At 51.0% G+C, this 15185-nt stretch overlaps 1 protein-coding gene across 1 annotated transcript in view; it reads left to right on the top strand.

The window, feature by feature from the left end:
- The window catches only part of CRACR2A (calcium release activated channel regulator 2A), a 52578-nt gene extending 48950 nt beyond the window's left edge, over nt 1–3628 (top strand). Inside the window, exons 15-17 of the mRNA XM_004692854.2 lie at nt 16–117; nt 2119–2195; nt 3461–3628. Of these exons, the coding sequence (XP_004692911.1) occupies nt 16–117; nt 2119–2195; nt 3461–3545 (264 nt within the window). The 3' untranslated portion in view covers nt 3546–3628. The remainder of the gene's footprint in view (nt 1–15; nt 118–2118; nt 2196–3460) is intronic.
- The last annotated feature ends 11557 nt before the right edge of the window (nt 3629–15185 follow it).

Below are 15185 nucleotides of genomic sequence, written 5' to 3'. Positions count from 1 at the left end.
TTATCTATTCTATAGGAAGCGGTGGGAGATCACCTTCCTGTTCTTCTGCTGGGCAATAAAATTGACAATGAGCAAGAGCGGGAAGTCCCCCGGGGCCTCGGAGAACAGCTCGCCAAGGTAAAGAGTGGGCACTTCCACCTCTCTGGTCACGGCTGGCCCGCGGGCAGCTGGGCCTTGGCAGGAACTTTGTCTGGAAGCCCCTTGGGAAGGAAACAACCCCGGGAAGGTTTGAGGGGTATCCTGGCCTCATAGGAACGGCCCAGCTCCTACGCGTGTGGAACTTTCCATAGAAAGTCACAGATTGAAAGATGGATGGGCTGGGAGAACTAGGACACAGGGAAGCTTCCCAAGCTCTGTTTCTTGAGCTCAGCATCACCAATTCTTAGTAAGAAGTTGCTTCTTCCAGTCCCAACTGATTCCTGAATCCCATCATCTGCTTCCACACTCGTTCTCCGCAAGGCAACATGCTCTTTCTTGACCAGCTCTGTTCCAGAGCACACCCTTCCCATTAAGACTGAACCTCAAAGCTGTGAACTCGAGATACTCAGCGCATGCGCTGGAACCTTCCACGCAAACACACGTTCGCTTTCTTGTCCAAGCCAGGATCCACCAGGCTCCCTGGAATTTGGCAACAGCACCCACAGATCCCCAGCTGCTTCTGTCGCCCTGAGGGGGGCTTAGGGAGCTATGTGCTCGTGAAGGTAGGGGGACCTTTCCCACCTATGTGTCTATCATCCTGATGTGCTTGCTCTGAGCAGGGATGCGTGACCTCGGGGGCAGGGAACATGGGCACAGACCGTAAGATGCAAGAAAAAGTGTGGCGGCTCCGTGCCCAGTCTCTCGCCCACCGTCCCCAAATCCAGGAAGCTCTGAAAGTAAAACACACTGCTGCCTTTCATCTGGCAGAAAAACCTGACCAGATTGGACATGCGGCTCTGTATGGTCTCTGTTTACCTCACTTAGAATAAATATTCAGCTGATTCACTGACGACTCCAGGGCACTGTCCCAGACCACTGAGGGCAGGAGATACATGTCTCCTCTTTCTAGAACCCAGAAGTTCTGCATTCCAAAATAGCTGTGGAGCCAATGATTTTGACGAAAGAACTGGAGACCTTTATTTTTATCATCCCATTTTATTGTCTCTTGCCTTTTATGGTCAGTGAAAAAAAATGCTCAGAGAACTTCAGTGATTTATTTAAATGATCACCCAGCTCCTCAGTGGTGAGCTCAAAATGAAGCAGGAAGGCAAACATGCCTCTCAGCTCTGGGTCGTCTGCATTTCCCTATCTCTCTGTGGAGTCTCAGCTCTCCCACAGCCCTGAGTCAGGGTCTGCAGAAGTGACGATGGGTGGGGAGAGCAGAGGCCAGAGTGGGGCCTTCAGGGGCCTCAGGGAAGCTGGATGGGAGTCCGAGCTTGCAGAACTTCCTGATCTGCCGTCATGGCAGCGTCCTCGGCTACTGCCCACATCCCCACAGGCATCAGCCTCCGGGGCTCAGCACCACTAGCACTGTGTGGAAGTAATGAATGGAAGATGCTGGGCTTTGGCCAAGGTCGCCCCTCCCGCCTGCACACAGCACAGCCTCCCCCGAAGGAAGGAATGGGCGCATATCCATGGCACCTATCCTGACGCCCCGGCAGCTGGAGTATTAACTGGTGTGAAGAGAAATTTCCTCTGGGATGACTCAGTGACATTTGCCTCCAAGGTCCCGGAGTGCCAGTGTCCACGACAGGCAGGCTGCTGTTCACTAACTAAAAGCAGCGCCTGAGTGGGCCACTACCCTCTCTAGCCTCAGATTTCCTGCCCGTGCACTTGGCCTCTGTCTTTGCCTGATCCAGGCCATCTGAGAAAGTATAAAGCAAAGAGCAGCAGATGGTTTTGTTGTCTTACCGTTGTTACAGCTCACCTGGGAGATGGTTCTGGACCCTGTGTCAGCCAGGGGGCCCAGACAGACAGAAGTTAGCCGTGCGAGGACAGGGAGGACATTGTGGAAGTCACTGGGACGGCAAGAGGAGGCCAGGGCAGTAGGTGGAGGTTAACGCGGTGTCGCCCGCCTCCCTGGGGTGCCCGCTGACTCCTCCAGAACTCTCTTTTATTCCCTCTGCTCCGTGGCCCCAGGAGAACAATCTGATCTTCTATGAATGCAGTGCCTGTTCCGGTCACAACGCCAAAGAGTCCCTGCTCCATCTGGCCAGGTAAAGAGTCACAACCCAGCAGGTGACGGGTGCTTGCTGCCCTGGTATGGGGTGGGGTGGGGCTGCTTCACCTCCACACCACGCTTGATCTCCTCCCTTTCTGTCGGAGTAAAGGGAACGATGGCCTGGGCCTTTGTGGGGATTGCAGGGGTCAGTGACAGCCTTCTAAGGTACAATAATGGGTAGAAAAAGAAAGCCCCCTGTCTTCCAACTCCCCACTGTTGACTTTGGAGTCTCAAAGCCTGCCTTTCCCCAGGGATCCTGATTTAAATGCAAACGACCCTGGGAAAGGTCATACCATAGGCCCTCTATACTGCTGACACATGCAGGCGTTGTGGCCAGCCAACTGAGAAGGGTTATTATATAGGTTCTGGGGGAGGAGGAGGGGTCAGGGAGGATAGACTGATGGAGGGTCCTGATCCAGGACCCAGCTGGATGACACTTGAAGACTGATTCTCTTCCTGTACTTCAGTTAAGGAAACAAAACCACACGGGGATTCATTTTCAACACTCGGGCACTCACTCATTTGTCCATCTAAGCATTCGTTTTATTCCATCCATCCTTCTATCCACTCATCACCCATTAGCTCATCCGCTCAACTGCCCCCCCACCTACCCACCCATCCATACACAGGCACGCCCCCACCCACTCCCCCATCTACCCAGACACTCACCCGTTCACCTCCCAGTCATCCACTCACTCACCTACCCATGTATCTACCACCCACCACCCATTCACACACCCATTCATTCATCCACTTTGAAAGTATAAACCAGAGTGAAGACGCTAGCTCTATTTTTAATCTGTCATCTCCTGCATTAAGTGTAGAGCTAAGTACACACAGGCAGCCCTTCTATAGAATGAGTGGCCAATAAATATATTTTCTGAGTCGCTACTGTGTGCAAGACAGAAAATACAATCTCTGCTCCCAAATAGTACATTCTCAGCTGAAGGTGCTAGTGAAGGAAGCTGAGCGTTATGGCACCAGGTGACTGAGGATGACAGAGGAGCGCAGTGTTTTGGGGAACACCTGCACCAACGTCCTGGGGAGGCTCCCTGGAGGAGGTGTTGCTTAACCTTGGCTTTACAAATTATTGCCATGTACCTCTGCTTCACGGAGGAAGACTTGCAAGATTCTTTCTGAGGCTCTGGTGGAGTTAGGTTCTCTCCGGACCACCCAGAGGCCCATAGCCCCAGGGTGCTTGGGGCAGCTTCGAGTCCTTTCCACTCCTTACAACTGACACTGTTCTTTCCCCTCTTGCAGGATCCTCAAGGAGCAAGAGGACACAGTGAAGGAGGACACCATTCAGGTTGGCCACCCTGTCAAGAAGAAATCCTGCTGTGGCTGAGAGGAGGCTGCCCGGAAAGCTCCCCGCTGAGGTCACGGCCCATCCAGACCTTTGTCCTTGTCTGTGGCTTGCCTCCTCCAAAGACAGGGAGGCACATCTGTTTGGAAAAGTGGCTCTTGGGACATCTTGGAGTCTTCTCTCCTTTCTCTCTCTAGACCCAGATGCCCAGTCTTTTTTTCCCCCAGCTTGATTTCCTGGGGGGAGAAAACAGATGGGGGTTTCCAGAAAAACCAGCACATGCCTGCTTCCGCTCCAGTCTCCTCCCCTTGCCCTTAGGAGGCTCAGTGCTACGGTTGCCATGGCAACTGCGGGGGTTGACTGGCTGCTTCCTGTAGGCCAAAGCAGCAGAGCTTGGGCCGGCCAGGCTGGTTGGTCTGCTTGGGCTCCTGCTCTCTGCAGGCTAATGGGGAGAGGAAGCAGAGCAGTGTGGCCACATGCTTCACAGAGCCTCAGTGGCCTGTGCCATGTGGCCAGAAGCACAGCCAGGGCACCCACCTGCATCCCACCAGGGTGCTTCCCGGGCCCACAGCCCAGCCTCTCTCAATGCCGTGTGCACCCCATGACCCCTCACCCCTGTCCAGGTCCTTGGGAGTAGCCCCTCACAAAGACCCACAGCTTTTCCTCCATACCAGCCCCCACAGCCCTGAAGCCAAGATGGACTGTGGGTGATGCACTTGTGCTGGGTGAGGGAGGGGCTTCCTTCCATCTTGACAAAGACATGAAAAGAAAACCAGGGAGAACCCACCTGCTGCTAAAAAGAACCACCATTTCTGGAGGCTATAAATAAGGTATATATAGCTAGGCAAAAGCCATTTTCTGAATGTTTCTCAAAATAGCTCTTCGAAAAATCGTACATGATGATTAACTGGGTAGATTGACACACAGGCAATGAGCCCCAGCACCAGGTCCACAGTTACTGACTTCTGATTGTATTTCATTTTACTGTGTTCCAGAAGCCTCTGTGTGTGTGTGTGTGTGTGTGTGTGTGAGTGTGTTTTAAGTGTAGCTGTGATATTGACATTTTGCTGGTGCTTGAGAAGCTGCAGGTTTCGGCACCCTTAGGACTGCACAGCACCCGGTGCTTGGGTACAGCGATGCTCTGGGCCTGTGTGTGCTTCCTGTATCCGGTGGCGCTGAGTGTCAGTCCCTGGCACTGACCCCCGCATCCCTAGCTGGCTGTCACCACAGCTGGGGAGGGCGCTCTTGCCCTGGTGGGAACTTGGGTGAAAAGATGATCAAGATCGCTGCCAATTACCATGTCAGGCTCGCAGACCCAACCCCCATGGGAAAGTAGATGTGTTCACTCCTAGCGGGGCACACAGGGAGGAGGAGGGACAGAAAGTGTCCCCAAGCCTCCATGAGGATGGTCCTGGCATGTGTAATCAGTCAGCTGGGTGAGGAAGAAGTGCCAGAGCTCCCAAGGGTGCCCCCTGCAGCCCCCTCCCAGACCTCCAAAGTATCAGAGCCCCCTGGGTCACCAGGGGAGCACCTACCTCTACTTTGCCGACTTCACTGTCATTAAGGCTCCTGGGAGCCCCCAAAGCTGCAGAGCAAGCCCGCGCGTGAGCACCAGGGAGCGCTGTGCCACCTTGGGCAGCCTGGCTCCCTTCTGGCCTGCCTGTCATAAAGTGAAGGAGTGTGTGTGGGGGGGGGGGGCTTGATCTTCTCGCTCTCCTTGCTCAGAGAGCCTGTGATGACTTCTTCATTTTCCAACTTGGGCTGGCTCTGGTGTCCAGTTCAAGGGACACACAGGAAGGTCCCGAGAGGCGTTGGCAATGGCCCCTTGAGGGATACAGGGAGAAGGGAAGGGTGACCCAGAAGTGACCTCCCAGTAACTCTGTGTGGTTGTGTGGATGTGTGTGTGTGTTGGGCGTGCAGAGGGTGCTATTTAGGAAAATGTAAACCAGCTATCCTGCTTCTGACGAAGAAAAAAAAAAAGAAACAAATAGCAATTGCGATTTATGGGGAGTCAGCTTGTGTCTGGAGTTCCCTACGCCTACCCCTACAAAACCTAGTCCCTGGCTTGGGCTGTATGTCCCCACTTAGAAAAAGTGCATTCAAGGTTTAGAGTCGAATGGGATGACCCTAGTACCTAGCCTTCCCTCCCTCCTGTGTGGTGAATCCCCACATACCCTCAAGGTGCTAGGCAGAAAGAGGGGAGCAGAGAGGCCTGCAGGCTTTGATGCTTCCTGCTGTCACCTGACTTGGAAAACAGTATGGCGGATGGGGGCTTCGGAGAGAGGCTCAGAGCTGTGTCCCAGGCCTCAGCACCTCTTCTCCCCTCAGTGATCAAAGCACTCAGTGGCCGTCAGCCTGAACCAGAGCCTGACAAAGCATCTCTGGCTCCACCCCGTTTACACTGTTGAGCAAATCACTTAGCCGGTTTCGTACTCGTCTGTAGATTTGTAGGTTTCAATGTCTACCTCACAGGGGTGTTCTAAGTATTAACAAAGGTTTGTGTGAAGTACTTAGCGCGGTGCCTAGCCCGTAATAGGGCTAGCAAGCAAGGGCTATTCCTACCGTCAAGTCTGGGTTTGCTCTGGCCCAAACCTTTCGTCTTGCCCATGTTCATATTTAGAACCAGCCAACACCTTCTAAGTGCCTGTCAGAAGGGGGCGCGCTCACGTACACTACCTCTGGGGGTCTGCGTCCCCAGCCCAGGGGCACCTGCCTTTGCCTCTCAGCCTAGCTTTCCTTTCCCTGTGGGTTTCCAGTCAGTGACCACATTGTACCGGTGCCCACTGTCTGGTTTTGAGGCCTTTCCACCCTCCATGCTTTGAAGACACCCATCCCATTGTCCCCGTCTCCATGATTTCTCAGGCAAATCAGCTTATGGAGGATCCTTTTTATGTTGATAAGTTGCTTCTCTCTCTTTGCTTTCAGAATTCTTTTTTGTTGGCTTTCAAGCATTTGATTTTGACATATCTAGGAATGGATCTCTTGAATTGGCCCTGCTTGGAGTTTTTCAACTTCTTGAATGTGTAGATTAATGGCTTTCATTAATTCAGGACGTTTCTGGTCTTTATTTCTTTAAATATACTTCTGTTCCTTTCTCTTTCTCCTTTTCTTCTAGAACTCCGATTATGCATATGTTAGCAAACCTGATAATGTCCCATAGGTTTCTGAGGCTCGGTTCATTTTCTGTCATTCTTTATCCTTTGTGTTGCTCAGACTGAATAATCTATATGGTCCTGGCATCAAGTTCACTGATTCTTTGTTCTTAAACTTAAGTAGGCACTTGGGACCCTCAAGAGAATTTTTCATTTCCATTATTAGTTTTCAACTCCAGAATTTCTACTTGGTTCCTTTTTATCATTTTCTGTCTATTTGCTAATATTCCCTATGGTGAAACATTGTTCCCACACTTTCCTTTAGGCCTTCAGATGTGTCTTTAAACATATTTAAAATGGGTGATGTAAATTTTCAAGAACCTCATGTCTGTAGCCTTATCTCCCCTGTGCACAAATCAAGCTGTCTTCCTATCACACTGCTTCCTTCCTCACACCGCACACACGATCGTCATTCTTGACCTTATTAATCTCATCCCTTCGCCCACCTCTAAACTCTTTCCTAGGCTTTCCTCTCTTCTGGAGTTGGGACAGGATGTGAACTCATAAATCCTCCCCTCCACCTTGAGCTTCTGGGTGCCCTGGTCATTCTAGGTGTCCCAGGCCCTTGGACACCTCAGCAGCATTCCCAGCCCTGCCAGGAATGCAGATAGTCACAAACCTTTATTCAGAAAGATAAGTGAGTGATGACCATAAATCAAAGTTTCATTAACAATAATTTTATTGTTTCAAAATAATGATACCACCATATATAAGTCTACAAAAACCAGCCTGTTTTCACCAGCTAGAGGAGAATGATCAATTGGCTCCACAAACTCTCATCAAGTATAGTCAAAATTCGTAGAATTTTACTTTATAAATTATTCCCTTCTTTTTATGCTGGTGGTGTGGTGGTGTGTGTGTGTCTGGGCAGGGTGTAGGGATGATGGATGTTGACTGCTTGATGGGATATAGAAGCTTTCTAAACCTCCCCCACTTCCTGACTCTATTAACGTTTCTATTAATAGCATGTTAATTATTAGCAGTAGCAGTAACAAAGAACATCATAACTCCACCTTTCACACCATTCAGTGGAACCAATTTAATCGAAGTGCCCTACTTAGGGAGCGCTTTGTTGGAAATGATGGGGACTGGGAAACCAGATGGTATTTCGCAAAGGACTTGAAGTCAGTGTGGAGACGGGGGAGCATGGTGAGGTTTTGTCATTTATCATCCTGGGACCAGAATGAGTCAGGTTCTCGGACTGGGGCTTTGACAGTGGTCGAGAAGTGCTCCTTGCAGTCTCTTGTTAAAGCACCAGGAGGTTCCTCTCCCAACAAACGAAGACTTTTAGGACCAGTGAGACCTGTGCCATCATAATGAATTATGATTGGGTCCATCTGACCTATAATCATAAATACCACATACAAAAACACAGCTTTACTAAGCAAAAAATGCCCAAAGTACAGGAACACAGAAAATGGATTTCTTTTTTTTTAATTTGAAAAGGGGAATTGAAACATGGAGCTCAAGGGGCTCTTCTCAATTGAGTACTGTGACAGTGGAGCTGAGAGGCACTGAGCGTGTGCAGCACTAGGTCAAGGGCACAGTGTCGGGGGATGAGCCAACATCTGGTCCATGGGCTCTCTGGGCCATTCTGTAATGATAGTGTGCGGTGCTTATTTATGCTCACCACCTCCCAGGGCTCACCTGAGCAAAATGCACTGGACCATGCTCCCCGGGGCCAAGAACATTCATCTCAGTTGCCTCATGCTTGGCACGGAGTCTGGAAACAATGTTGGCATTGTAGGAGCAGTAGAGAGCAGAGCATCATTTCTCCAGAACAAGGCTACCACGTGGTGAGTCACTTCACTGGAGCCCCAGGACCCAGCAGTAAAACAACTGGGCCCCTTGGCCTGGCAGATGCATGGGGTTTACCTCACTGGTCCACATGAGATGCTGCTTCTGGCTTTTAGCACAAAACACTAAGGATTCCCGCTACTGCTCTCTGGTGCCCTTTCAGACAGCATGAGCCCCCCCTCCCAGGCCCCCCATCTCTGCCTGTGGCCCCTACAATCACGCGACCCACAGGCAGCTCAGCTACTCAGTTTGACATGGATCCTAGGCCTCTCTACTTCCTCCTGTGATAGATAGCCGCCATCTTGCCCAGGCTGGGCCTCTCCCAAGACCTGCCTAGGGAGAGAACCCACACACAAGGTGTATGGCCACGGACAAGACCTACCAAAGGCCCTGAGTCCCAACTTGCCAATACATGAAATATTCTCTACCCAATCACAGGGCAGCGTGAGGACAAGTGTGAACATGGGGTGTGGAGGGGGCTCTAGACACGTGCTGGTTACTGCATCTGTCTCTGTGAAAGAAACCAGAGCAAAACAAAATCAGAAAGGGAGAGAAAACCTCACACTTTGGGGAAGTCAGGGGAAGCTGGGCCTCGGGTGAGGCATCACCCCTTCCCTGGGCTAATAGAATGGGGCAAACTTGCAGTCTTTCAGGCTGGAGGGTTTTGTCTAAGCTCACCTTGGATCTTCCCGCTGTGAGGGGAGTTGGGTGGCAGCATCACAGACGACACGGGGCTTGTTGGCAGGGTTCTGGTCTTAATCATTCTTGCATTTTCTGGGGCCTGGGACTTGACCTCTCTTTCCTCCACTATGTGAAAGTAGAAGGTTGTATTTGGTATGAGCTGGTGGCCATCTTGGGTATTTGGCGGCCATCTTGGGTATCTAGGAATGCTATTACTATTAATTTATATTTAAAAAGTTGAGCACTACCAGACCCCCCCCCCCAAAGTGACCTAATAAATCGTACCTGATAGGAACTTCATACTTCTAATTAGTGGGAAGAGCTCAGTGCTCAGTGGGTGGCTGGTGGGGCTGATGTCCTGCCAAGGCATTAGACTAGTTCCTAATGGGACTACATGTACTCTTCTCAAGTTGGAGGGTAGTGATGATTGTACGTAATCGTGCAAATGTATTGAATGCTGTCAAATTGTACATTTTTTTAAAAGATTTATTTATTTGTGCATACAGAACTGGGGTACAGGCCAGAGGCTCAGGGGTGGCGAGAGGCTTCACCAGAGACAGAGTGGGGAGCAGAACAGGCAGATCGACGAAGTACACTGCTGAGGGGAGTAGTGGGTGGGTCAGGAGAGGTCTGTTGAGCCATGTGGGTCACCTCCGGGGCAGGCGGGAATCGAACTCATGCAGAGGCGGCTTTTAGATTCTCAGTGCTGTGCTTTAATCCTCTGCGTCACCAGGGAGGGCCCAAATTGTACATTTTTTAACAGGTTGAAAGTTAAATGGTAACTTTATGTCATGTATATTTTATCACAATAAATTTGTTTGAAAACCACTTTCACAAACATTTATGTTCTACAAATGAAGAAAGGATTCTGTTCAATGCCTCCCAGCCGAGACTCTCAGCTACTAGGTGTTTAGCTCAGCTATGTCAGGAGGTTGGGAAGCAGGAAGGAGGGCAAACCGTCTTGTGGCCTTTGCGGCTTCAATGCACTTGAGGTGCAGGAACAGGCAGAAACCCACAAGTATCCCCGGGTCCCCATTGAAGGACCTCAAACCTTCCCCACACTGGGCTCTGCTGAGAGAGGACCCAGGTCATTTCTGCCCTGTCCATGCATACGTTTCTCCTTGGGAATTTTCTGCACACCTTGTAGATTAATCCCCAGGGACTGGTGTCCACCCCCTGTGTCCCCACAGAGGGGTTGGGGAAGGTGTGCTGAATAATGACCAAAAATGAATGACAGGTTATTGTTGTTCCTGAAATTTCTGCATTGACTATGGCAGGAAATACATTCACTAACATCCAGAAATATTTTCATTTTGCAAAGGTTTACAGTGTGGTAATTTATGGTAGAGAGAGTAGAACCCAGCCTAGAAGAACAGGAGTGTGAAAAGAACCTGGCCAGTGTGTTCGAGCATCAAGGGCTGACACTGGCCTTCAGCTTGCCGAGTGACACGAGGGTCCTGCTGGGGATGCTACAGACAGAGCTTGTGGACTGCAATTTATCCCAAGGAAGCTGGTCCCCATGAGCCTACAGCTGGCGGAGGGCCTGCCTGCCTCGCTGGTTACCTTTCTGACGCAAGAAGGATTCACACAGGTGTTGAATGTCCTGCTCTTAGAAATGCCGGGGTGACTTGAAGACACCGAATTGCAAGGCAGCGTTCCAGAGGTCTTCTTCCCCAGCCCAGCGGGAATCCTCCCCCAGGATTCTGCCCAGCGGAGACTGATGAGAAAGCGTGTGGCTTCATGGGCGTCACGATGACTAAGCTGCGATCTGGCCTGGCCTGGGAGAAGGCTGGGGCTGTTCGTGTCCTTACTTCAGTTTCTCACAAGCCTTTCTCCACGTGCTTCCTGCGTCTTCAATCACGAATCCCCCCTTCTCCCTTCTCTTTCTTCTCCTACCTTGCCACCGTTCTCTAGCCCTGCTCCTGCAGTCAGGGAGCGCTGAGCACCTGGCCTGCAAGTCTCCGGGAGACGCCCCAGCTCAAGGGCTTCCCTGGGCCGTGAGAGGTGCTGAATCCTTGCCAGAGTCCTGCAGTTCCTGTGTTGTGGCCAGTGCCGTTACCAGCTTCACAGCGCAGGGCTATTTAAGTCAGCCTTTCATGTCTGATGGATTTAAAAATATGCTAGAAGTCAGCATCTTCAATTCAAGAAACACAAACAAGCAGATGCGGCTGCATTTCCTTCCTCGGTGCCCTCCCCGCCCTCTCTCCTTCCCTCCTTCCTTTCCTCTTCCTCTTCTCCCCTCCCAAAGCCCTTTTCATTCATGAGACCCTCTCCTCTCCTTTCCCTCCCCTCTCTCAATGGCGCAGGAATCTTCACCAGAGCAGCGGCTGGGAGTCTCGGGCGTAGGCTGTCTCCTCACATCTGTAGAGGTGGATGTCTCCTCCTGGGAGATGGCTGGGTGCCGTCCCCATGTTTTCCTGCCAAGGCTCCTGTCACAGGCCAGGTGGGACCAGTCAGTGAGCTGCCTGTGGGCCCCTGGAATTTTTCTCCAAGTCTATGGCATGGCAGTGGCTGCCCCAGCGCACCCCAAAGCCTCATGGGCTCCCATCAGGCAGAGTTTCGGGTCTGGCCCACCTGCCTTGATCCAACCCAATTTTTTTTTAAAGATTTATTTTATTTATTCATACAGAACTGGGGTACAGAGCTGTATGAAGGGTGAGAGCATTCACCAGAGACAGAGTGGGGAGCAGAACAGGCAGATGGACGCAGTACACTGCTGAGGGGAGCAGCGGGCGGGTCAGGAGAGGTCTGCCACGCCATGTGGTCACCATGTGGTCACCTCCGGGGCAGGCGGGAATCGAACTCATGCGGAAGGGCTTTAGCTTCTCAGTGCTGTGCTTTAACCCACCGCGCCACCAGGGAGGGCCGATCCAACCCAATTTTTTCTGGCTGTTATTTCAATGCTATTTCCTCTACTCCCTGAGTACCATCCCTTTGAGACTAGGTAAGGGGCCCCCAGCATGCCCTACAAGATCTGAGGACAGGTGACCAGCTGCTGGATGGCAGAGTTGGGCCAAGTAAGCAGCTCCCCAGCACCTCGTGGGAGGCGGCAGTGGAAGTGAGGGTTCTACCCCCACCCCAATTTCAACCCTAGGTGCCCATTCAAATTTTCTGGGGACATTTTCTTTGTTCTTATTAATTGATCTCTTTTTACTTATCCTAGTTTAAATGTTTCACTTACTAACTTTTTAAAATAAAATGCAGGCCCTCCCTGGTGGTGCATGGGCTTAAAGCGCAGCACTGCGAAATTGCCCACAGCCACCGTAGCAAGAGCTCCATCCCCGACCAGGGAGTGGCCCACGTGATGCTGCAGACCCCTCCTGTTTTACCCACTGCTCCCCTCAGCAGTGGATTTCAGTCCATCTGGCTGTCTGCTCCCCACTCTGTCTCTGGTAAGAACTCTCACCCCCCACACCTCTGGCCTGTACTCCAGTTCTTGTATGCATAAATAAATAAATATTTTTTTAAATTTTAAATAAAATAATACGCACCTTGTCCTCTCCACTGGAAATTCTGATTTAACTGGATCGAGCTTTCTGTTCAATGTTTAATATAGCTATTATTAGCCACCACTCTAGGAATGGAATAATAGAAAGAGACAAATCTCATGAGCAGGTGGACATTTTCCTGCTCTTCTGTGGCTCTGTATCCTTGCCCTGCTCTTCCTTCTGTCTCTATTCGTTAAGAGAATTTTGATGACTAGCCTGACGGGGTTCTTTTCTTTAATTATCTGGCCTTTCCTGGCTGTCAGCACTCACTGTGGGGGCAGGGGGGGCGGGGCGGGCAGGGGGCAGGTGCTACCTGCATCAGCACATGTCTTTGGGTGTGCAACGCACACAGATACACGCCAGTGAACCCACACACCACCCATTCCACTTTCATCCTGTCTTCCTCTCCGATAGCCCTACTGTGGGTAGCCAGAGATACAGCAATATCCCTTCACCTGGGGCTTGATTTTCTATGACTTTAGTTCCCTGCAATCAACCACAGTCTAAAAATACTGCTTACAATAATGCATTTTGAGAGAAAGAGAGAGCACATTTACATAAAGAGACCACATTCACATAATTCATTACAGCCTACTGTTCTATTTGTTCTATTTGGTTATTAGTTATTGAGCGTTTGCCGTGGTGTAAATCTCTTACTGAACCTAACTCATAAAGGAATCTTTAGCATAGGCATATGTGGATAGGAAAATCATAGCATATGGGTTTACTATATAAAGTCTTTATTATAAGCATGTGTGGATCGGAAAAGCATAGGATAAACAGGGTTCAGTAGTACCCATGGGTTCGCGCATCCTTGGAGCTTGCAACATGCTGCCTGAGGATAAGGAGGACTAGTGAGCTTTTGGCCAGTGTCAATATGTGCCATCACGGCAAACGATGTGCTGTGTCCTCAGAACATAAAAAGGAATAAGAAGAAATATCAAGGAGCTCAGAGTCAGTGAAGAGCTCTATTAGAAAGCAGGTAGAAAACGAGAGTGTGGAATGCTCTGGAAGGTGGGACATCAGCAGGATGAAGTCGCCCCTGGGTTGGGGAGTAACAGGTGCAGGCAGCCATGTTTAAGTAAAGAACTGAGTGCCGGTTGGAGACCTGAAAGTTTGGGGGCTACCCACAGCAAAGGCCCCCAAGCAGTTGTGAATACTGAGCAGAGAGTCAGGGAAGGAAGTTTGCCGGGTGGTGGCCCCAGTGCTGGGTGCAAGGTCATGTGGCTCAGCAGAGGGGAGGACTTTTGGGGTAGGATGGATCTGGCTTTGAGGAGTGGTAGAGGTCAACAGAAGGAGCCTGGGCCAGGAGTTTCACTGTCATCCCGTTGGTGACCAAAAGCCATTGCAGAGATTCACCAGGCACGTGACAAAGTGGGATTTGCAGCTGTGCTTGCAAGGTGGAGTAGAAGTGTGGGAGCAGGACTGAAGTGGGGAGACAAGCTGGGGTCTGCCTCTCCTCCCAGAACTCAATAGTGAGTGCGTGGCCAGGGGGAAAGGAGGAAAGAGCCTCGGAGGCAACCGACCTCACTGCGCCTATATTTGTGACAAGCCAGGCCTTCCCTCACTGCCTGCCCACCCGGGCCTTTCCCACCGTGTTCTTTAAGCCATGAAGTCTCAAACACTGATTTATTTATTTTTCCCAATTAAATCCAGAGAGCCTCAGGAAAGGGGATTTCTCAGAAAGAGGTGTCGGTTTAGCAAACTTCAAAACAAATAAAATGAAATCATCCACAGCACTGAGTCCTCCTGATGTCATCTTTGGAGTTGTTGGGTTCGGAGAACAGGGTCCTTGGGTTCACTCTGGGAAAGGCTTCACCAGAGCTCCCCTTTCAGCAGCACAGGGGAGTCCCCAAGCCAGTTTCTCCCGGACACCGAGAAGTCAGTTATGTCCAAAGGGCAGGTTTATTATAGGAGGGAGAGAATATCTGCCCGAAAGGGGCAGGTTTGCTAAGGGGACAGGCGTGCTGAGAGGAGCCCGCGAGGTCTCAGGTGGGCGGCCCCGGGAGAGCGGCCCCCGCTGAAGGAGCTCAGCGAACAGAAGCCCCGGCAGGCGCAGGCCACGGGCAGGTTAAAGCTGCAAGGGGAGCTCTTGGGACACCTTTCCCAGCGTGGACCCCAGGACCCCGCACTCCAAACCCACCGACTCCAAAATAACAACATGAGTTGCGTTCCCAAGGCGCGGGTGGGCTCTCAGCTTTCTCTCTCACTTTCCTCCTCCAGTAAAGTGTGAGATATTCATTAGTCGGCGTCTAGTGCCTTTCATCTATCATGGCGCCTCACGGCCAGTGGAGTGGGCCAGGTTGTTTGGGCCAGACTCTCCGGTCCTTGATTCATTTCACCTGCTCAATCAGGTCTTGGGCAAATTGGCTGGCTCGCAATTTCTTTTCTCTGGGTTGTCTCTGTCTCTCCCAGGCCTCCCTCCATCGTGGAGACCCACTCCCCACTTCTCTCTCCTCCCCATCCTCAGAAGTCCACATCTCCAAGGGCCCACTCATCAGAAACACATGAAAAGGAATCTACTCAGAGATAATCAATAAGTAATATTAACAGAGCCAAATTAA

Source organism: Condylura cristata, unplaced genomic scaffold (genome assembly GCF_000260355.1).
Source record: "Condylura cristata isolate star-nosed mole 26May11 unplaced genomic scaffold, ConCri1.0 scaffold00034, whole genome shotgun sequence".
In the NCBI taxonomy this organism is placed as follows: Eukaryota; Metazoa; Chordata; class Mammalia; order Eulipotyphla; family Talpidae; genus Condylura; species Condylura cristata.
Note: the sequence above shows the minus strand (reverse complement) of the source record. Positions and strands in the feature narration are given on the sequence as shown.